This window comes from Camarhynchus parvulus, chromosome 3 (genome assembly GCF_901933205.1).
Source record: "Camarhynchus parvulus chromosome 3, STF_HiC, whole genome shotgun sequence".
Classification (NCBI taxonomy): domain Eukaryota; kingdom Metazoa; phylum Chordata; class Aves; order Passeriformes; family Thraupidae; genus Camarhynchus; species Camarhynchus parvulus.
The window spans coordinates 48,341,202-48,365,572 of record NC_044573.1 but is presented as its reverse complement, the minus strand read 5'-3'; the positions used below and the strand labels follow the sequence as shown (position 1 = coordinate 48,365,572).

Genomic DNA, 24,371 nt, shown 5'->3' with positions numbered 1-24,371 from the left:
TTAGGGTAAAAGAGGAGTGTATAGTACCTGGTGGATCCCATAGCTTGTGGTTTTACATATAAGAACATAATTAAATGCTAATTTATTTTCTGTGTTTTCAGCAAAATATCACTTCACATGATGTAGAGGTTTCTTTGCCTATTAAAAGGGCAGGGTGCCTTTAGAACTGAGAAAACTAGTGTCAAAGCAGTGAGGGGTCCTAAAAGCCCTGACCTGCTGTAGTCCTGTCAAATTTGATTTTACTCTGTCTCTTTGCAATACAGTGTAGGAAAGGTCTTGCACTGCTGTGTTCATCCTTAAAGGATTCAGTGTCCTTAGTGTAGTTGATTAAGTTTAGTTTCAGGATTAAGTCTGTGATTGACTGTACAGTCCTCTCTGAAGTTGCCCAGATCTGTTGAATGGCCTTTAGAGGAAATGGGATACACTGGAAATCTTTGGAGCTGGCTAGGAAAAATTAGTTCATGTTGTGTAATGTATTCAGTGGAGAATTTGGTTCTAGGGTGATTTGGGCAGAAATAAAATGAAATCTCTACATTTGCTGCTGGTTGTTGCCCTGGAAGTCCTGATGTATCCTTTCTTCCACAGTGCTTCCATGCTGCTGTTGGGCAGAGGAAACTGGGATGGAGCAGAAACCACTAGTCAGGTGGTAGAAATGGACTGTGTCTATATAATGTTCACATAAAGTGCTAAGAAAAATGAAGACTGCTTATAAATGTTTTGCTGATTTATTTATATTCCATGTTAGTTCTCACCTCCTTTTGTTGTAGCTTCTTATTTTGGCCCTGCATTTTCTGCCTTTAACTTATATTTGTCCCCATATAGTAAAAACTGTTGAAAGTGTAATGTTCATTTGAACTCCATTTTGCTGCCTGGGGAAAGAAGGAAGGGGTTAAAGAATATGAATACTTGGGATACACTGCAATGCTGAAAGAGGGTAATGTACTACAGTGATCATCTGAAACCAAATTTTATGTTGCCTAGAGAAGTGCAACCTGATTATGAAAGTATTCTGCATAATTTGTGTGGGTATGGTAAGGAGAAGAGAAATTGTGAAATGAATTTAAACTTGTTTCCTTCAGTTGGAAAAGTCTGTTTTCTTATGGATTCAGGTCCTTATGCTCTCTAATCTGACAATTTTTTCCCCTTCATACTGAAATGCACACAATTGTTTTTATCCTAGTATGGAGAGCAGAAAGTAGAAAAAGGGGTTTTGTTCCTCCTAAGATATTATGTGTGCCTGGTATTCTCATTGGTAATAAGGTTCCTTTCATATTCTTCCAGGACTCAGAAAGGACCTTAACTTGCTATCCTATTAAAAACCTCTTGTGCTGCCAAAAAAATGTAAAAATGTAAAAGTTGGAGACTCCACTCTCATCTGCAATACAATAGAAAAAAGGAAATGCTATGTTCTTGGCACTCCCAAATTTAGCAGAGCCAAAAGGTTATCATCTGACAGAGTAGATGAATGGTAATTAAGATAACTGGTGTTACTGGAAGTCTTTAAAAAGCAATTAAATTAATTATGTTTGATCTTGGTGAGAATCTGTGGCTGTGAGTCGGATTTTGATCTGGATCTGTTGTCTGGGATGCAGTGTGGTGTAAGTAGGGGAAAAGCAATGTGTGTCAATTGTATGAGACTTTATTTTAAACTGCTTTGTATCTGTATTGTGCTATACTTAATAGAGGCTGTATTTTTTCCTGTTCTTTTTATCCCTCTCCTTTTTGGATGAATAAATTGAACTCAGCTATAGTTTGGAATCTGCAAGGTGTCACAAAAGCCTTTTTGGAAAGACTGACAAATTGTAAAATCTAATTGCAGTGAAAATTGGTGTGTGATATAGAGCTTGCACCTTCTGTATACGGTGTGTGTAGTTAAAAGGGTTATAAATCCTATTTTGCAGACAATTACTTTTAGACCTAAGTATTGAAGTAATGCAAAAAAACAGGAACAAAAGAGAATTTCTAGTTAAATTACTGTTTTTTTAACTAAGGCATCCTTGAAGTATCTTAATCAAGGGGAACCACATACAAGTTTTACTACATAAAGAATTCCTTCCTTAACAGTCTTTACACATTTCCCCCACCCTCCTCCACTCCTGCCGGGCTTGGCATGGTGAGAGTACAGCTGAGGAGTGGGTGAGTCAGTTAGATCATGTCTTCCAGAATCATCCAGCTTGTTACAAATAATAATCTGCTGTTTATTTAAATCTCTGTAGTGTAAATAGGTAACCTGTTGCTCTAACAGTCAAGTGCAAAGATAGTGCCCTGCACTTTTTGCAAACTGGTCTAACTATATCTCAGTAATGAAGGGCAGTGTATTAATACAAGGTGAGAGAAAGGATTTCTTTGCTAGAACCTTACCAAGAGATGATTCAATAATTGTAATTTCTTTTTATAATAAATAGAACTAGTTAAATATGTTCTCTGAGCTTTAAACAATTTGTAAAGTCCTATTTCAAGTTTCCTTTTGTAGAATAAACAACTATATTAAATATGAATAACCACATATTTAATTTTGAAGATTGTTTTAAATTTCTGTTCAAGTAAGAATATATGTGCAAAAAAGACTACTTTTAAAATGATATCATTAAGGAAAATATATTTATTTAATGTAAAACTAGGTTAAATAAGGGTCTAAAATGTCACCTAAGCCTTGAATTCTTTGATCTCTTAAATGACAAAATTAGCCTCTTGAAATAGATGAAAAATGTGACCCAAACAGAATCTAATCTTCCTTGCTTTTTTCCCTTGATGCCTACTTCTGCCTCACAGACTGTTTCTATTTAGTGTAAAACAAGCCTGTTCATTCCCAAACTCATTTTACCTTTGCATTTGGTCGTCAGCTGTGGAGGATGGGGTTGGATATCCTTAGGCTTGCTGGCTTCCCTTAGCTGAGATGTGACACAGTGAGCTCTTGTGATAATTTTTTCAGTGGTTTTGCCAGTATTTGAGGAATACACGAAGTAAAGTGTGGTCAGCTTTCTCTCTGTCCCCTTGCAACTATTGATATAGAAACTCATCCTGCCATGAATTTTTCAGGCCTGTCTTGGACAGTTGGGGTGAAAATGTGGAAGCAGTGGGTGAAGGAAACTTTATGCATTATGTACAAAGAAACTTTGGGGTTCCTGCTTTGCTCTAGGCAGCTAAATATCAAAGGATGAAAGTGTCCTGGAGTGACCAAGATGGCTCCTTTTTTCTTTGGGATTTTTTTTTACCTGTCTTTGTAGAGAACTTTGTTGCCTGGCCTTTTATTTCCACCCCAGGGCATTACTGTAGTGAGCTAAGTAAGCATGGAAGTAGCTGTGTAGTTACAGAGGAGTATGTTCCCTTCTGGCAGGTAGTCAAGAACATCTTTGAATATTTATATGGTGAATTAACACTGTAGTGTAGAGGAGTTTTGGCAGAAAATCTTTGAGGATCTTGCAAGTTGCTGCATGCAAAGTTAGTGGTTTCTTTGCAAAAGCACATATTGAAAAAACCCCAAATGGCACTTCTAAAATGTGCTGAGTAAGGGTGCTGAGAGTTGTATCTGGCAATATGTGATTTTTGCAAAGGCATCTTGTTTTGAACTGTCATGTATTCAATGTAACCTTTATTTCAAAAATTGCTTATACAGGGGAAAAGCTTTGTACCTCCTCTAATGGATATCTAAATGTTACTGAAATTTGTGTAATTGAATTATGTAGAACTTAGTAAAGGTTTTTCATGAATTGCAAGTTGACCTCAGGTTTGATAAATCTGCTGGTCATTCTCAGTTGTTATTGGCATTGATATGCTGTAGAAGGAAAGGTTCTCATTGTTTAGTTGAAGTGAAATTCTTAATATCATGGAGAGATGGAAGAGTGCTTGCTTCCTTTCCTCGATTTTTCCAAGCTGTTCTTTCTTTTAAAATGGCTTTGTTCTTTGGTTGCAACCTGAAGAACAAGGAGGGGGACGCTGTGTGGGGGACGAGGAATTTGTAGAAGTTTGATGAATTTAGAAGACCGGTGGAGACCTTAAACATCAGAATAACCAGGCTGGTTCAGAAATTGCTCTATTTATAGCAGCTGTGTAATTACCAGGGAGAGTTCTTCAACCGGGTTTGGGCAGAGTAATTTCAGTTTAGCATTCACCTCAGCTCCTCCATGTAGGAGTCACACCTGACCTACTGCTCCACCCACCACAGGATGTGTTGCAGGTAACTCATGGGCACAGCAGTGGGCTCTGCGAGGTGCCAGTGCACTACATAAGGTGAGGCAGAAATTGTTCAGGTGGATCTGTTCATGTGGGAAGATAAGGCTAAACTTAACCATCTGCAGGCAATTAAAATTCATGACAGAAGGTCAGGATATTACACTCTCTGCCAGTCACTTCTTCATTAACTAGACTTATGCAAATATAACATGGTCTGTTAAAATTTAACCCCAAGAGATGACTTCTAGCAACAGAGTCAGTGTTGATGCATAAAAGTGGGGAGTAGGTGGAAATGCTGAAATACTGTAGACACCTCTTTCAGCTTAGTATAAAAACACAGCGGCTGAGAAAAAGGCAGTTTCTGCACATAACACACACAGTCTTTAAGCAGTTGTGTCTAGTAGATATTGGTTGATGGGACTGTCTGATACACACTGTGTCCTTGTAGTGTGTTTTTAAATTCTTGCTAATGAGTTTAGATCCCCTCTACTATTTAGGAATGCCCTTGATTTCTCTTGTAGCTAAATCTAATCTAAGTACTGTATTTCAGCATGGCTAGGTGTTGTGTGGTTTTTTTTTTTTTTTACTTAGATGTGGTGTTCTTCCATCCCTCTACTACTTTGTCCTTCATTTTCCCTAGTCATTTCTTATTGCTGTTTCTGATGAGAGATGGTAAGAGTAAAGAAACAGCTGAAACTTCCCATGAGTTTAATTTTCCTGAACTTGGTTCCCAGTGCTGGCGGTGTTTCTTGGACCAGTGGAACCCTTTAAAAATCTTTGTTTCACTTGGGTGCAATTTGTCTGCAGTGGCAACTGCCTGTAATAATTCATGTCTGCTGTTACCAGGTTGAGTGCTGTGTCTTGGGTTTGTTCAGTGAATGGCTGTGTATTTCAAAGGCTTAACATTTTTCTTGGTTTTCAACTTGTATTCAGCTAACATCAGAGCCACCTTATCAGAGATCTTTTATCCTGTTAGGGCAGGGTGTTCCTAAGGATTGATATCCAGATGAAATTTGAAGTGGTAAAGGCCTCTTAATACTACAGTTTTGGGTCGCCATGTTATAATAGTAGCTATCAATTGTTAAGGTATCTGTGGATGAGACCTGTTTATACTGGGAAACAGTGGGATTTTTTTTTTTCCTTTAATTTTACAGTTTTTCCTTCTTAATCAGAAGGAAAAACTGTAAAATTAGTATCATCTTTGTCATGCTTCAACACTATTGATTGTCACAGATCTTGGGCTTGTTAGATGAATGTAACATTTGGGGTATCCATGATTCAGATCTGGGCTTTTTTCAGGGGAAATATCAAAAACATCCAGGGAGGTCAGCCTTGATCTTTAGCACTATAGCCTATTCTTCTTTAAGAAAACAAACAAATCGTAAAAGAAAACAAACAAAAAAGCTTACCCTGACTTCCTTTTCCTTTCTGCTTTCTCACTGCAGATGTGGAGTAATGCCTTCAAAGTTGAAAGAAGGTAGAGCTTTCAAAGATTAGTATGTTCCTATACCTTGCTTTTTTTTAATAACTAATTAGGTGTCACATGTGACTGATGTTGAGAGAAAGACGACAAGATTTCTCCTGAGTGGCAGTAATGGCTCAAATAAAAGACTGAATACTAAATACCTTATCTGGGGATTAGCAGGGTGATTAGATGTACCCACTGAAGTTATTGTAAGGGTTTGGGAATGGAAATACTAGAGTTCCAAGGAAAAAAAAACCACTCTATCTTAAAAAAGCCATGTTTCATGAGTTTCAGCCCTCAGGGAAGGGCATATTTTCAAGTGCTCCTGTTCCTCCCCCTCATAAAGTGAATGGCAAAGTAAATAGAAATGCAATTATGCACTTTCTGGCTTGACTGTTTCCTCCTGATATACAAAAACACAGCCACAAGGTGAGGCATTGGTTTTTAAGTGATGGAAGAGATGGGGATGGGTTTTTGTCATCTTTGTTGTGTATACTCTTAGATAAGAGAGAAGGATGACTATGTAGCTGTATGTGCCTGTGCACACATATGTATGCATAGACTTCCATCTACTTTTCCCTTCTAGGACTTGCATTTAGAGGTTGTGATATTCCTAGGAAATTATGCAGCTCTTTCAAGTTGAGAATAATTATACAGCAATGTATGGATCCAAGATTGTTAAAAGCCTGTCTTTAATGAGGTGTTTCCAGTTAGTTGCTTGGGAGTATAGTAAATCTTCAGTTCATACTAAAGCATATATCTGTACTTCTTCCATCACATGCTGGGGTGGGAATTCTTGCAACCCATGCTGAACACCCCTGAGCTTTCCCCAGCCAACAAGGGTGGCTTGGAGCCAGCTAGCAACAAGTGTGTGTGTGCACATGTGGGAGTGCATCACTGACATGACTGGGCCACTCTTAAGGGATGGGTCTGTTTCCTTGTCACATCCAGACTGTGTGGGGAGCTCCTGGGAATTTGGGGTATAGAAGATAACTCTTGAAAACCTTGACTGATAACTAGTTAACTAGAAACATGGTGATATGTAATTTTTTTTAAACTATCTGAATTTCTTGTAAGAATTGATGTATGTTGTCCCAAAGTCATTGGATTTTTTTGAATGGTAGTTCTCTAGGTTGTGACTGGAATAATTTTCTCCAGGATGAGTGAATGCCATGTGGACAATATGTATTCTTGCATAGTCAATCTTTTTTTTTTAATGCCATAACTGAGCTAAAGATATATCTTTTGACTCAACCAGCAAAAGGTTTTTAGGGGGCAAAGACATCAGGACAGAAGTGGCAGGCAGAGGGACATGCTTGCTGCTTCATGAGATCTGAGACTTCATGTAGTGGATACAGAAAAAGTGCATCTCGGACAAACAACTGAGGAAATCCAGCCTATGTGTGATTAAAATTTATTGCTATTTCTTTTTTCTTTCCCTTCCATCCCCAGCCTACCCCCTTTCCTGGTCAACTCTGACATCTCAAATGAGAAGCAATCTCAAACACTTCTCATGACTGTTTATGGATGTTGAGCTCAGCTACTCTGCATATTTGGTAAAGTTGACTCCCAAGGTTTTTCATAGGTGTCTTCCTTTTCTGACATCCATCAGGTTCTCTTATATATGTAGTGTCTGGATATTGGCATTTGGACTCTGAAAATGCATGTAGACTCACCGCTTCCTTATGACTCTGCTGGAGAAAAGCTGGTAGTTGTTTTTTTTTTTCACTTGATCCAAGATACACTAAGGCTCTCCTGCTGGTCAGTGCCTGAATTTGGAAGCTTGGAGCTATATTTTCCTGTATTTCTGTGTGCTTGGCTCCTTCCTTGTCTGTGTACTTACTTGTGTATGCGACTGTGAAAGTTGTGCTTGAGTAGCTGCGCTGAATGAAGAAGGATAGTGGTGGTTTTGTGAACTTGCTGGAAAATTTTAGTTTCACTTTCAGCAAGAAGTCCCCACCCTGCCAGGGAGGCTCCTGTGGTTCTGTGCTGGTGACTGCGCTGGGCTTGTTCCTGTGACCTTGGCTTTGTGCAAGTGAAAACTTAACTCAGCCTTTAAGTGTCATGTATATAGTTTCCTTGTGGTTTTATACTGTGCTGGGATTTCACCACCATGTGCCCAGCCTTTTAGACTTACTAGCTTTTTAGAGATAATTATTTGATTTTTTTTGTTCCATTTCCTGCATGAATTGTTCATAAATCACAGTCAAGGGTCTGGCAATAACTTGTTAATGCAAACATGAGACACATGGTCCTGGTCTGCCTAGCTTCCACTTTCATATTGAATATTGTATCCAGACACAAGGGGCATATATCATATGGTGTGATTCTTGGGGTGTGCTGGGCAGGGCCAGGAGTTGGACTCAGTGATCCTGATCTGTCCCTTCCAATTTAGCAGTGCTTAACTGGAAGGTACCTGGGGGGGCTACAGTGATGCCTCTAAAAGATTAAGTGGATCTTGGCAATGCCTATCTTTGAACCTGGGTTATGTTAAAAGGCATGTGGCTTATTCCAAAATAAATTTGGGAACTTATATTCAGGTTGACAGTGCTGAAACACTTCTGCTACATTTCTGTGAAATTCTGGTAGATGAGAATGCTGTTTTGTGCTTGCAATGTTTACAAAGCCTTTCTAACATTACCCTGATTTGTGGTGACTTTTTCTTCATTTCCTATGCTGATACCACAGTGTTTAGAGTGGAATGTAATATATGTTAATTTTTTTTACCGATAATGAAGGAAATTTGCATTCCATAATGTTATTAGCCATAAAACTTAATTATAAAATTTGACCATTTTATCTTCAGAGAAAAGCCTGGCTAAAGCTGTTAAATTTCTGATGTCTTCAGGAGCCCTGTATAATTTCTGTAACCAGTGGGCTGGGTTGGAATTGCTCACCATCTCTATTTCTACTTCCCAGGCTCTTCACTGTTTTGGGATTGCTGCTGCTGTTTGAGCCTTCTTGCTCCCCAGCAGCCACAGAACCTGAACATGCTTTGTATGCTTCCAAATCATAACAAATCTTATGGCTCTTCTGTTTTGTTATAGGAGATGGGGTTTAGGGGAGGGGAGAACCTACCAAAAGAAGACTTTGATCTGCTCACTGTATCTGTAATCCATTCCTGGGTTTTGAGGGACAGGTGGGCTGTAGAATTGTTTGTGGCCAGATGCCATGGCTAAGAAATGAAGCATGAGGAATTCCCTCCTGTCATCGCTGCTGCCCTGGCATGGCTTCCCAGCAGACTTCCTGGTTTTAGTTGGGAAATAGGTTGTTGGTGAGACTGGTTTTCAGAAGCAGTGAAATAAATGGCAAACCAGCTAAGTCATAGGAGTCCTGTTGGTGTTCTTGGCCAGAACAGGCTGTACAGTGTGTAGGGAGCTGAATGAATGGTTATGGTAGGAACTGAGAGGAGCTCCAGCTCCTCCCGTGGCAGTCACAAAGTTCTTCCTGACTGCAATTGGATGTGTATCCTTGTACTGTCCTACTTCTTTACCAATTACTGAAATACAGAGGTTGAAATGTGTGGGAGCAATTCCTCCTAATTCCTGGAGAAGGCAACAAGGGGTAGGACCTGGGAGCTTTTCCACTCGTGTTTGTCAGATGGAGGAAGCAAAGCTCCCTGGCTGAGCTGGGCCTAAATACCATCATACCATACATCTGATGCAAGTTAGATTTCTCGTGAAAATATTTCTCCCCTCTCTCCCCATGTCTACTTGTTTTTGCTTTTGTGTGCTGGTGGGAAAATTGCAGTGGTCACATCTGATCCTGACCAGGAACATATCCTGTTCTTTGCTGCTCCTTCATCCGAGCTGCCTGATCGTGGGTGCAAGAGACAAAACAGGAGACGTGCATGTGTTCTTTGCAGTATTGGTACGAATTTATATGGACTTCACTGGGATTGTACTGGATGGAATGCAATGAATTGGCCTGCCTCATTGATTTTGACCCTCCTGACAGGGGGTAATAAGACTGATGATCATCTGTGTAGATCAGGGGTAGAACAAGGGAAGGAAGATAAAAATAATTATGATGGAATGGTGGGTACAAAATTGTTTGTATGACAGCACCTGATGGTCACATGGGAGTGAGAAGACTGAATGAACTGTTCTGTGATTTATTTTGAGAGCTGATCATCTTTTTTTCTTAACAGTAGTGAGGTTTTGATCATTTACAGAAAGAGTAAATGATCAAGCAAGTAAGGAGAAAGATAGGTGGTGGGAAACTGCAGGACTGGGGAAGTTACTTGAGTGTAAAGGTAAATTTCTGTAAACCCCTGGATAAAGCAGCTTATTGACTCTTTGGGGTCATATAGCTCCATTTACACTAGAGCTACTTTTCAGTGACCCAGAGTCTCACAAGCATTTAGTAGCACAAGTTCCCAGAAAATAGGTTGTAGCAGGTTGTTTTTAATTAGCTTCACAAACATTTTAATTGCACCTCTATGAAGTTCTGTTTCTGAACCTTGCCGCTCATATCCTAAACTGCCTTGCTTATCTCACAGTGTAATCTGTAAAGATCTTTATTCAGTGAATCCCCTCTTTCAAATGGTATTTATGAAGATGTGTAATAGGGGTTTATCTTCTGTGGCTGACCTGAAATACTTGTGGCAAACTTTGTTATATGGAGGAGAATGTTTAATTTTAAATCACAGCATTCTGACACAGTCACCTAACAAGAAAACAAACAGTATCAATGCTGTGGTTATGCTACAAAGTAAAACAAAAAGCCAAAACCCGGCAGCAGTGAAGTTTTATAATGCTTTGTTCATGCAGCTGTATTAAACAAGTCCATTTAAAGGGATGGAACTGCACATAACTAGAGAAGTTTGTGACAGTGTTAATTGTGAGAATACTACAGTTAGATATTAAATGATTGGTAATGAAGGTATTATAATGTTTGGTTGAATATAGATATTATAGAGAAGTACTCAAATCTAGGGCAAGTTGAAGGCAGAGTTACAGACACTTGCACACTCATGTTTGAGTGAACTACAACTTGTTTGTGTTTTGTTGTCCATCTCCTTTATTTATATTGGAGTTTTACCAACCTATAATGATTTTTTTTTTTAAGGAGACCAGTGAACAAGTTTAATGCAACTTGTTTCAATGTTAACTTTGTGAAGTTGAAGTGGTTTTTTGGTCTGGATGTGTTTGCAGGCCTGCAGAGAGAAACAAGGCTTGCTTTTCAGTAGCAACTTGTTGCTGCTCATGCAGGAGAAGTTAAACTAGTAAGAAAATAACCCTATGATAAAACCTATTCTGTTTTTTGGTAGCAGCAACAAAAGCAAGTAGGGTAGTAGGAAAGACAAGACAACATAAGGACTAAACTGGTAAACAGTTGGTAAACATGTGTGCCATTGGTTTCCTGTGCTGTGGAGGCTGGGGGGTTATAAAAGCTCATCTGCTAAATGAAGTAAGGGTCTTAAACATGCAGGATGGTGCATGGTGTCTCAGAATCTCAATCTGTCCACTTTGGTGTAAAAATGTCTCTTCAAAGGTGCTAATATTACATACTCACATTCTCCTTGTGAGTATAGCCATGATGTACATATTTTTGAAATACATGAAAACACTGTTTATTTAAACACTTAAATTCAATGGGAAATAAAGGTAATTATTAAAGGCTTCAGCCTTAAAATGTTTTTGTTAAAGTAATGTGAAATTTTATTGAGCTGATTGTAAGATTGTTGCTGGCAATGTCAGAGGGCTTCATGACCAGTAGTACAAAATGGGGGTGTGAAGTAGCTAGATGAAAAGCTGCTGTTCAGACCATGGATGAGACCGTGCCTACTCACACATCAAGTTCAAGGTGTGATGCTTCAGTAAGGTGACCAATAATATCATTACCATAGCGTGTGCATCTGGTGTTAACCCTTTTAAAATTTGAAATAGTTTTAAAATCAGCTAGTGAACATGTATATTGTTGATATTAAATATTTATGTGGGAATGCTGTGTTGCATCTATTGCATCACAGTAATTTTGAAGGAGCAGTTGTGTTTTGGGGCTTCATTTGTCTGGCTTAGGAATGAGTATGATTTGCCAATCTTGCACAGAAAGACTTTTTAGAATAAACTGTACATGTGGCTTCTATCTCAACCTTCACGTGATTTAGACTTTAAATCCAGCTAACACTTAGTTATGGTGATGCCAATATGATGGTGGTGGCAGCATGGCATCATGCCATGATGGTAGTGGCAGCAAGTAGCAGAGTTGGTCATTGTGCCACAGTACTTTGAGAGGCACAGATGGAGTTTTTGAGATGGGTACCAAGTGATTGCAGGCTAACTTCTGCACAGTGTTTGCTGGATTTGCTTACAAGGTTTCTGAGAGTTTTATTATCCTATCTTAGTGGGTGGTGGCATTTGAAGAATAAAAGAATGCAATCCTTCTGTCCAGTGGAGCTTTGGTAATTACTCCTCCGCACACTTGAGCTTAAATAACTGAGCCCAGTGTTTTCCATTTGACCTATCAGAAGCCTGCAAACTATACACACAGAAAGCTTGCAGAAAGTTTCTTGAAAACAAGCAAGGGTGTAAACATGCAAACTTTTGCTGGCTTGCAAAATTGAATCAGTTGCTGCCCCTCAGCTGCTTACCACTGCCTAGTCTTCTTTTCACCACATCTCTGCTGATCATGGCTTGTGTGAGCTTTCCTTAGTAGTGTGGAGTTGGGTTATTAACACAGCTATTGCTTAGCCTTTTCAGACTGGGCTGCTTCCCAGTCTCTGCTTGGGAACCTGGGCAGGTGGCTGGAGATAGATAGGTGCACATTCTGTCCCAAATAACATGCACTATCATTTTCACTGCTGTTGGATCTCTGTTTATGCGTGTGTGCATAGCATTACTGTCAGAGAGACTTGAGACTTTTTGGTGTTTACTTGTGTGGGTCTGTTATTTCTTTAGGTAACTGTTCAGTTATGCCATGTGCTTTGTCTCTTCTTTTCCATACTCCTTCCCAAGTCCCCTGATGTACAGAAGTGCTGTGCTAAACTGAAGAGTGCTCCCTCTGAGAGCCTTAATTCTCACTTCTGTGGCCCTAAGAAAGCAGGCTGATGCTGTTTGTTGCTTTGCTCTTTGTTCTTATGTTTCTCTTTGCTAGTTGGCAGTGCAGTGTGGTGGTTCTGTGTTGCCATAGCTGCTGTGTGATGGTTCCTCTGTAAACTGATCTCAGCCTCAGAGTATTATTAATCTGCTATTTTGCAGGTTCCAGTAGGTTCAATATTTAACAAAGCACATGGTTTTATCTCATTATTTTTCTTCTGTGCTAAGTGGGGAGGAAGGAGACAAAGAAGGCCATTAATTTTAGCAATAGTTTTAATGATGCACTTCTAGTACCTGACAGTTGATGCAATGAATTTTTTAATACAGTCTTTGTAGAATGTTATACCTACCAAAATGTCTGAATGTTGGATTATCTGTTGAAATATACTCTCTGACCTTGTTCAAGTCTTGATAACCTTAATCCCACAATGATTTGCAATTTGTAGCTGTTAAAAGGAGATCAGTGTCAAAAGGTTGTGAATGCTGTGTAAGCTTTTAGCAGTCGGTGTGAATTTAACTATTGAGACAAATTAACAAGAGGTATATTAAGTCTATATTACTTTAACGGAAGGGTTTAAAGAGGATTGAACAGGAGTATGTTTTGTGTGGTTTTTTCCCTCCTTTTGGTAAAGGAGGCTTTCATGAAAGTAAAGGCTTATACAGTGGCAGCAGTGTAGGTAATTCTAAGATGGTTTTCTGTAGTTTAGAAAATTTTGCGTTGTCACTCTGGCATCATGCAGAAGGAATGGTATGATGTCTGTCCTCATCAAGCTGGCTTCTCTGGGACTGGGCTGGATGCCTGCACCCAAGCTGGGTGCTGTGACACTGTGCTAAGTCCTGAACACCCAGTACAGCCTTCCTGCACTGAGCTGAGTAGATGTGTTTTGGGTTGACTTTTTTGGGTTTTTTATTTTCTTTCCTTTTTTTGACTCTGATAATAGCAATGCTATTTCAGAAAGGGTGTTTGCCTTGGGTCCTGGGCAGGAGACAGGTTTGTCCTCTGAGGAGTGGGGAGTTTAACTGCAGATGTGTTTGTTTTGGACCTGACCAAGGTCCATAGGGAACAGACTTAGTTTTAGCATGCCTCTAATAGTTTCTTACTGAGTTTTAGCTCTCTGAACTAGGAAAAGACAGCCTGTTTAACTTCGGGAGCTCTCTTCAGTATTCTTGTTCAAGGAAGGAGTAGGGAAACTTGGGGCTCCTAACGCAGAATTTCTGCAGATCCCTCTTTTCCCGGTGAGCAAAATTTTTAATCCCCAGCATGGTGGCTGGGAAGTCCAAAGAATTTTGTTAATAGTTTCTGCAGAAAGCAGGGCAGCTCTGCACAATGCTGTCCCTCTTTGTCCTCTGTGTTTTTTTGTTGTGGGAAAGCATGAATAGAATACGTTGTTGTAAGCAGGAAGGGAAGTAGACTGTCTGGGTGGAAGAAATTGATCGCTAATTTTAACAAGACTGGTTATGTGTATGCTTGTGACATTCAGTGTCAGTTTTGGAAATAAATAGCTTGTTATAAATGGTACAACTGAAGAGTTAATGTCTTAGAGGGTGCTGTCTGATCACCCATGCATTGTCACAGGGCATTAAAAAAAGGAAAACCAAACTTTCAGATCTTTGGAGTTGCAGTGTTGGTGCAGCCCTGCTGACCATGAATGCGTTCATTGGTCAGGGTGTGCCACTCTTGAAACGTGCCTGTGATTATATTTAACTGTGATTATGTCCCCTCCTTCTCCCCACCATGGTAGGAGATAAGAGTTTTAGCTTTTAGGATGAAGGTTGTGGTTGTAGCTGGTAGAGCGAAGGCCTGAAGATTTGGGCAAGTGGAGAGATTTGCTTGCTCCACAGCTCCTCTCCAGACCTCCTGGTATGTTTTGCTTCCCCTCTGCCCAGCTTGAGGCAAACATCAATGCACTGTCCTGTGGAGGTTGGGTGGGGAAAGCTGGAAGAGTTGGAAAGAATCTATCAGAAGATACTTTGAGGAAAAAACCCTGTGGGATTTACAAGGAAGCTTTCAGATGTTTATTTTCTTGGAGGTACAAACAGATGCTTACAAAATGAGTGACAGGAAAGTTTACAAGTAAATTATTCATATGCTTGCCTAAACCATTGCTTCCAAAACCTTGGATTGTGTCCTGGCATATGAAGGACAGAGGAATGAGATGTTTTTTGGAAGCTATCCCTTTTTCTGCAGCAGTCCTACTGCTGTGGGGTATTCTGAGGGCAGTTGCCTGTCCTGGGTGGAGTTGCTTACTAGCAGCTCTTACAGCTGCTTGGCTGCTGTCTTGGACATAGTCTGTCCCACTGCTGCAGGGCAAGTGGTTTTGAAAACACTGAACCACCAGGATTGCTTGTTGGAGGATCAAGTGATGGCCCCTCTCCTGTGCTTGGGTTTGTGTGCTGTCACTCAGGGCTCAGTGCCTGGGCTTCAGCTGAAATGCACGTTACACCCCAGCATATGAGCACACAAGTATTGAGCAGTGCATCTGTCATGGATTACTTGGGATTTGTTTTATAAAGGTGCCTGTGAGTGGGCAGGAGCCTTGTTTTGGAAGGTGTGCTCAGCATTTTAAATGAGAAGCAAAATGTGGAAGGCTCCTACTTTTCCTGTGGACCTCCTGTCACTCCTGTGAGTTGCTGTAAACAGGGGGCCCATGATGTTTTGTGAAAAGCAGGTGCTGTTTGGATGTGGCTGGGTTTTACAGGTGTGATCATAATGTAAACAACACTTTTGAAAGATTAATGGGCTCCACAAATTTTCTCAGTATTTACATTCAAAATATTCCCTTTTACAAAAGAAAAAGGGAAGCTGTAAGAGGAATGTCAGAAAAGAGTAAAATTATGGTGATTTTTGAAAGGCATTACAATTTATGTACAGTTGCTACTATTATTTCTTTTGCAGGATGAGTCAGTTATTTGTGGCAGCCACAGACATGCAGTTTTACAAGACCCATGTGTCAAGTGCCTGAAGCACTGTGTGCTGGAAAGGTTTGTGTTGGAGCTGCCTGTGAGAGCACAGAGAGAATATCTCTGTGTTATCTGTACTGCAGTGCTCCACTAGCTGCCACACACTCCATTCCTCTTCCACAGTAGTGAGGGCATTTACTGTATTGATAAGTTCTTTTCAGTAGAAGGCTTTATGCTTACATGAACCTGGCTTTGTGAAACAAGGTTTCAATAGAAATGCTAAAAACTCAGTGCTCTCCATGTGAGTTTGCTGGTGTTGAGAGTTTTCTGGAAGCAGGGGTTAAACTAATGACTAGTTTCCATCAAAATGCAACAGACATTTGCAACATTACTTTCTGTTCAAGTTACTCTTGCCCCTCTACCATCCTTAGCATCTCCTTAGAAGCTCTTGTTTGCTTGCTGCAACAAGTATTGTGTGGCCTGCTACTTCAGATCATGTGTGGCAGGCCAGCAAAAAAAGTTGTCAGGTTGTTGTGGTGAAATAAAACATCCTGAACAAAATTAGGGGGTGTTAATCCCACAGCATGAGAAGCTCTTAACTAAATGCTCATTATAGCAGTATTATAAAGGGTAGGACTAGACAGGTAACACAGGAACCTTGAGAAAGGCTGACTTTCCCCTCTAGGAAAACTCTTGGCTTGCTTGGCTCTCACCTTGGAGAAAGAGGATGAAGGAGGAACTTTGTACCTCCTTGTTCTGCTCCCATAAGGAGTCCCTTAGATTTGTTTTTTCCCTCTGCCATAAACCCAAGCCTTTTATTATGGACTTGAATGGAAGAGTGGAAGTCCAGAGCAGGGCTACCCAAGGCCTACTTGGAACACAGCTGGAAGGAGGCAGATTGTGAAAAAGAAGCCAGTTTCCTCTTCTCAGAGTCAAGGCATTCAAAGCTTTAGGATGGCACCCAGAAGGCAAAGAAGAAATGGAAACCAATCCTCATTATAGATTGTCTTGCATACAGGGGACTTGTATAATTAAAGGATGTTGCCCTCTGCTCCCATTGTTGTTTGCCTCTCTGAACTTTAATTTTACTGAACCCCATACTGACAGTGTATGTGCTGGGGCTGTGATAGAAAAGTGATATTAAGTATTTATGAGCTCACCTTCAAATGAATGGATACAGTTATCTGAGTTTTTTCCCCCCACCTCTAGGTGCTTTTTTGCTTTCCCATTCCCTCCTGTGTGGACTAAGCTATAGATGAGGAGTGTTTCACAGATGAAGTGTGGCATTCAGACCTACTCTTCAACAAGGGCTGAATTGTCTTCCAAGCTCCAGTCCTCCTGAAAACTGTTATAGCAAGCTTGTCATGTATTGAGCGTAGCCTCGTTCTTCATGCTTTGTACTACATGGACAAGCATAAAAAGCCATGATTTCTACTTACTAGGCTTCTAGTTAGGCTTCCCTCTACTTCTGTCTTCCCACAGTAGTTTCAGCTGGTCTGTTTGGCTGGTCTTTTTTATCATACATGATAAGAAGCCTAGGCAGCCAGCCAGCTGCTGTGGAACTATAATAGGGCCAGTGGCATGTACAAAATTTGATTACTGCTGTCAACACCAGAGAGAATAGAAGAGAGCACGTACTCCAGTCAGAGAGCTACTAAATAAATGGTCTGCTGAATTCAGTAGTAGTAGAAATAAGACCATCTTCCTCCTAATGAATGAAGTGGTTTATGAGTAGAGAGTATACTAGTACATTGAGCTCTGGAGTTAGGCTAAAAACTTTTTAAAAAAGTCTTCCTTTGCCACCTTCAAAGATTACTTTGACCAGAAATTTCCATTTCTCTTCTGTTTATCTGCTCTTGCAGTTAATGTATGGATTTCACACCCAATACTTCAGATATTCAAAGAGGCCATGGTTTCACTTTTAAAATTTAGCTTAAAAATATTCCTGCCATCCTAAAGCTAACTTCTTTGCAGATGGGTTCAGATATGAAACTATTTCATGCTACTAATTCTATTTCCATTTAGGCAAGAAATTTTTGTTTTTTTAAGTTAAACATAGTGTAACAACCTCCACCCCCCCCCTTAAGTTAATACATATTCTCAATGTAGATTCTTGTTGTAATGTTGGGTTTTTGAGGTAAAACCTGATGTTAGATAAGAGTGGTTTCTCTGATGTTCATGGGGCAGCTGCCAATGTCAGGCAGAGCTTGAGGGCTGAGCTTCTCTGGAAGCTCTGGTGCATTAATGATTTACTCAGCTTCGCTAATACCTTCACGTTGAATGAAGTTCAGGGGACTGATGGAGTCAGAGTGGAGTTTCTATAACTGCTCTCACTGACTGCAATCACTTCCTCATTTGAGAAGTGGTAAACCCAGAAATGTCACAAACTAGCTGACTCATGAAACTTGTGCTTATTCTTCAGTCTTGCCAAGTGTGGGTGGGCCTTGGAGCGGCAGGGACTGAGGTGAGGTATTGGATACACAGGAGAACGTTCTTAGGGAATTCAGACCAGTCTCATCAAAACTTGAAAAAAGGAACATGTGGTGCCATTGGTAAGACTTCTGGCATATATGCAGGTCTGTTTTCTAATTCTCATCATTTGTTTGGTAGAGTTGGCAGTGTCTTTTTGTTTTGTGCTTGGGAAGTGCTTGGCACAGTAAGGTTTGTATTTATGTGTATTACAAAATACATCCTTGTTTGTTTCTAAAATAGAAATCCTAGCTTTAAAACTTTTATTACCTTTCCACTTTGGTCTCGTTTGCTTGGTTCACAGAAATGTTTGGATACAAATGTCTGATTTAGCCCCCTGGATGTATGGTTGTCTTTATTAATGGAAACAAAACTCCTTTTGTGTGAAGCCTTTCAGCCTTCAACTTTGAGGAATTCTTGAATTTGGGGAAAAAAACATCGAACTCACAAATTTAAGTAAGACCAACTTCTGGCCCACAAAAATTTAATGAAAAATCTGATCTTGATTTCTCCCTCCTTCCCTTCTCTGAATAGTGTCTGGGGTGTGATACAGTAAACTGTCCTGACTGGATATTAATGAAGAGAGGAGACCTGTGTCTAGAACATTTGTCTTATAGCATGATGCAATGAGACAGGCAGACAAATCAAACAGCCTCTGTCTTTTTGCTTTTGAAACCAATTTTGTGGTTTAGAATGCTCCTCTCTGGTCATAGTGCCTGTACTTAGGTGCTCTAGCTAATCTCCTCTTGCATTACTTTGTTGTGACTATTGGAATTCTGTACAGTTCAGTATCCAAAAGTGTGGGATATGGAGTGTCTTTCATAATTACAGTTTTTGGAGTCCTCTTCATTTGGTTATAAATTTGGCAACAGGCTTTTGAAGACAGAGGGATTCAATTTGCTTTTTGTACTGGTGGTAAGCACAGTTTATAGGCCTACTTGAAAATAACTCTGATCTTATCATAGCCCTGCATTACCAATTTTCTGCTTTACTGTTCCTTGCTCTGTCTTGTTTGGAATTACTGCACAGTGGAGAGGGCATGCCTAATCAGAGTTTGTAATTTTTCACTTGGAGGTTTATTTGTACAACTTCCTTTATGTGCTATAAACTTATGTTTAAAATTTCTTGTGCTTTTTTGAAAGGCCATTAAAAGATGTGGATGCTTACTTTGAAGAGTTGTTCTGGTTTTATGTTCTGTTGAATGTGTGAAAAAAGTGTTATAGTGATACTGCAAACTTTTTACTGAACAAATACTAAAAATATTTAGGATTTTTAAAAATACAGTATGATGTTTGACCAGAAATTTTGATTTGAACAGAAAAGGAAAACTACCATCAGCTTTCCTATTTTCAGTTTGTAGAATTTAACTTGCCAGTTCTCTGAAGGCTGGAGTGTCCTCCTGTTTTCATAAGGAGTAGCAAAACAGCATATTTCTCTGATTTTAAAGAGAAAAGAAATCTCAATTAGCTTGAAGTCTGTTACTTGCTAATGTGCAGCCTTTTTAAAGGTTGGTTTCCTGACTGGTTCCTGTCAGTCACTGTGTGGCTGAATGTGTCAAACCCTCGGAGGAAAACCAGCGCTTCCCTCCCCCTTGAATCCCAGCATGCAGTTCTTGCATGGGTACTAGCGTGTACTTCCTCTCCATCTTCACTTTCCTGTTATTCAAAAACTGAACTTGATCATGAGCATTCAAACAGCCAAAAAAGTTGCGTGGAAAAAGTACAAGGTTGCTGCGCCTCGGCATACTGACCGGCAGACCTGTTACACTCCGCTGGGTGAGTGCTTCCCTGTGCTCTGAAGGCTGTGGTAGATGAAAGGATCCAGGCATGTGGGTCTGTTTTTATCTGTTACACTTGATGAGAGCCGCTTTTCTTAACTTTGCAAAAGTTTATTTGCACTAACAGAGCAGGTTGTGGAGGGCATGGCAGAAAACAGAGCAGGGAAAGGCTGTTTTCTGTGATGCTGCTCTGTTGCAAGTGTTGTGTGAGCTCTGGCTGTGTCACACCTGCTGACATAAGATCCTCTTGGTAATGCTCATGTTGTGAGCTTCCCTTTCACCTAGAGCAGTTACTTGTTCATGGCAGAAATTTTAGCGTTGTTCTGTCTGATTGAAAGTCTTCATGTCCCTAATTTTCTTAAACTATGCATTACATTTTGGTGATTTCAGTATTTACTTATTTTGATTCTTTACAGTTCTGTTTGGTGTGCCTTTTGGTGCTTTTGAAAGTATAAACCTACAGCAGCTCCTTGACACCCCACAAATTATTCTCCTCATTTTGGTGGTATCTCAAGAGAGCTGTATTTCCTGTTAATTTGGAAAGAATGTTTTGTGGAGGGATGCTTTGGAAAAGAAGAAATTTGGGATATTATGCTTTCCTCTTCCTTTTGCCATCTTTCATACCTATTCTGATTGAAATTTCATGGGTTGTCTCATCTGCTTTTTGGCTGGGGCCAAATAACACAGATTGGCACAGAAAAGATGATTTGATTATTCCTATTACCCGTGAATATGCTATGTAGATACAGTAATCGACAGATGGAAACTGTTTATTTTGTGAATTGGTGTCAGAGCTTTGAGAAAGCAGAATGTGTTGATCAATAAAGAATTTGGTCCACTTGACTTTTGATGTGTGTTTTTTGTTACAAAGCTGGAGTCTGAAGATGGGTTTTTAGAAAGAAGAACTAAAATCCTCTGAAGATCTATCAATGTAATGGCTAAATTTAGAATGAAATGATGGGCTGGGACTCTGATTTCATGTATGTTTGCTTCTAGAACAATGAGTTGGATTTGGATATATGCCAGTTTAGCTGAGAGCAGAAAGTTTTCCTTTGTGGCTCAGTCCAAGCTTCCTTAATAAACTGACAAAAATGTTAAGAAAATTCAGTAATGTGAGTGGAGTTGCTTTTGACTGACTCTGGAGAGCTCAGTAAATTATAGGTTGGAGAGATCTAGTGTTCTTCAAAATCTGCATGTATTCAGCCCTCAAACGTGAGACATCTGCAGTTGATCATTCTTGGAAGGTTAGCAGTAGGAGAAAATCAATCTGCTTGGTTTTAACATCGGCTGCTGTTCATGGAAGTTGTTTGTTCTGGCTCTGCGTGTATTGGTGTGGTTTTTTTGGAATATTTCTTGGGGTTTTTTTTCCTTTCTTCTTTTTTTGTTGTATTTTTAGAAGAGCATAAACTTGGGAAGAAGTTATAACCAGCCATGTAGTTAATTGATGAACACTTCAGTTGTGAAACCTCTGAAATGTTCATCAGTGGGATAATAGGAGGGTCAAGCTCTCTGAGGTTTTATATCTCAATCCTTCAGGTCTTTTTAACATGTAAGTGCACACACTTGATATTTGGTGGTGATTGGGTGTCTACAGGTGAGTTCTCTGGTATTTGCTCCAGGTGGCCAGGCTGAGGTGGAAACCTCCTGGGTGAGTAGCAGCTACATGCTGCTCAGGTGCTTTATATAATTGAGCACAGTGTTTACTGATTGCTTCTTAAAGCCTGTTTAAGTCTGAGTTGAACCCTCAGTTTTTAGAAGAACATAGATCATGGCTCATAAATTGCAGTTATAATTTTTCTTAATCGAGCAGGATTTTTTTCAGGAAATTTGTTTAATTATAATCTTTGTAACTGTTCATAAAGTGTAGCACTGTACACTTGCTTTTCAAGAGAGTCATAGTCTTACATTCATTGTCATCTCACTTTTTTAAAAACTTTTATTTGGAGACTGAGAGAGTATTGGGGCTTTGGACACTTCTAAGTGTGTTGGAAATGCACATAGGGGAAAAAATCTGAAAAAAACTAGAAGGTAAGAGGCATGGAAGAGAAAATAAGGAAAAAACTGAAGGTAAAATAAATTGAGGGTGTGTGTATGTGCTGTGGTGGAGAGGCCGTTCTCTGAGAGGACAGGATTTTTAATGATGCAGTATTGGAAATACTCAGGGAAGAAATGGGTGGAGAAGTTGGAAGGGGTGTGTATGTAATTGTTTCTTCATGTCCTTTGCTTTTCACAGAAATCTAGAATATAAATAACAGGGATGCTTTTCAGTCAGCAGAGGTGTGGCTTTGGCTTTTTTGGTTGTGTGCTTGCTGTGAGAATTGGCAGGAACTGGAGGAAGGGAAGTTGAAGCTCATACCTGATAAAGTATCCAATTGTAAATGAATTAGTTTGGGTGAAACTAAAGTGGATAAGACTAACTTTTGTTCTCTGAAGCCTAAATAGCACAACTAAGTTTTGTTAGATGTTGATTTATGGTCTAAAACATTCTAAATAATTTAGCTCATCTGGTGGGGTGACCTTCTTTATAACAGTCTAATTTCTTGATAACCTCTTAAACTCTCAAGCTAGTGACAGGCACTGGAAGTGTGGTGGCACTGGTAGGCTACTGGAGCCTAACTGGAACCAAAGCTTACTCTTTATCTAGGAGGAGAAAAAAGAAGGGATCTTGTGCTTTCTTTGCCTGGTCAAACAAAAGGGCTTTCTTCATTGCTGTTCCATGCCATGGGACATAATTTATGTTGTTCTAGTAAAATTTGAGACTATTGGAGGAAAATTATTGGGCTATTTTGTGTTTACATATACCTATTCTACTGTTGTGGCACTATTTGATGTGATTATTTAATAAAATATTTTTTTCACCTCAATTGCCTATTACCCACATGGAAACCACCCTGTTATTGGAGAGGAGGCTACTTAACCTGTGTTACAGAGGCAGAAAAAGATGCTGGTTCTATCAAACTTTCTGAAATGGGTTGCCTTGTGGAACTTTTTCTGTAAAATGTCAACTCCTGAAGCCAGTAAAGCACTCTGCAGTAATTGAATAATCTGTGTTAGCATCTTAGCATTATGAGACTAGATATTGTTTTGTCATTATATTCATACAGTTATAAACAGAAGCAAGATCAATTTACATTTTGTTGTGTGAATTAATTGTGCAGCCACCATCCCAGCGATTGAAATGAGTGTTACTTTTCAATAGCTGTAGAAGGCAATGGCAATGACATGACTGAGGTATTTTGCTAACAGATAGATAGTTTGAGAGCCTATCTTCTGAAACTCTGCATTTAGCTTCTGTCCATTTATGTCTCTGGAAATCTCAGAAGCAGTAGCCTATAAACAATAAGCTTTCTTTCAGGTAGGAAGGTATTTTTCTTTGTTCCCACAAGATACATGTACTGATAGCAGCTTGAAACTGAGACCACACACAAGCTGTTAAAATAAGTCAAAATAATATTTGTGGTGTTGTTCGTATTACTGTAAACTTTGATCTTGTTAGTTGTTTAGTACAGCTGTGTTGGTTCTCAAATCTGTTTGAGTTCAAACAACTCTAGCTTTTGAACACTTGGAAATGGTATATTTCCTTTTTGGCAGCTGGTGAAATATGTGTTCTGAAATACAGCATGGTTGTAAATAGAAACAGGTTTACATAGTAATTACATCACGTTGCCTTTTGGATCTTCAAGTGAACTTATTTTCAAGGTCTGAAAGAATTTAAAAAACTCTTATGTATATTAAACTCTTAAATGCACATAGGTACTGAAAAAGTGGAAAATACTTTCTGTTATCCTGTAGTAGCCCCTTTTTAAGCTGTAGTGGGGGAGTGTTTCTCAGCTGGCCGCAGCCTGTGTCCCTGTGCTCGGTGTGGGACAGAGCGGTGCCCGTGACTCAGCTCTGCCGTGCGGGGAAGCCGCGCTCCCCGGGCCTGTGAATTGTCTGCCCCTGGCTCACTTTAATGTTCACACTGAAATGTTGCGACCCTTAACTTGAGGTCTCCATCTGCTTCCTGCCCTCGTCCCTGATGAATAGGGCAGGAATTGGCAGCAGTGTGGTCAGCTATGTGACCTCATCTGTGTGGCGTCTGGGTGGAGCGCCCTGATCTTCGCTGGGCGAGCAGCTGAGAAAGCGAATTGCAGTAATTCCCTGGCTGAGCCTTCCAGCGGGTGAAACCCGGGCTTGTGCTGCAGGGCAAGGAGATGCCTTCACTCTGACACTTGTTACGTGCAGAGATGGATTTCTGTCGAAGCGTTCAGAAAAGCACCAAATGGTTCGAGGGTTCTCTGCAGGAATCAGGCACTGTGCTGTCCGAGTTCCGTGCGGTGCAGGGTGACAGTCAACAACTTTGTCCTTGTGTCTGCCCGAGTCAAAGCTGTCACACAAGTGTGCATAGGCAGCCCTTGCTAATAATTGACAGTCAGCAGAGCATTCCGGAGCCTTTGTGCAGATGGAAGCAGAGTGGTTGTATCTGTCTTGCTGAATTTCACTGCAGTGTGGATTTTGTACTGTAGTTATGGCACAGCTCCTCTTTGAGATAGCGTTGCTCAGGGTT

At 40.0% G+C, this 24,371-nt stretch overlaps 1 protein-coding gene across 5 annotated transcripts in view; it reads left to right on the top strand.

The window, feature by feature from the left end:
• Positions 1–24,371, top strand: part of UTRN (utrophin) — a 342,692-nt gene that overhangs the window by 13,837 nt on the left and 304,484 nt on the right. The window contains exon 1 of one of the 5 annotated variants that reach the window (XM_030944525.1): positions 19,359–19,823. The exons of 2 other annotated variants lie outside the window; for them this stretch is intronic. In XM_030944525.1, the coding sequence (XP_030800385.1) occupies positions 19,730–19,823 (94 nt within the window). In that variant the 5' untranslated portion in view covers positions 19,359–19,729. Of the gene's footprint in view, positions 1–19,358; positions 19,824–24,371 lie in introns of those variants that run through there. 2 more of the 5 variants (XM_030944524.1, XM_030944528.1) reach the window with 2 other exon arrangements.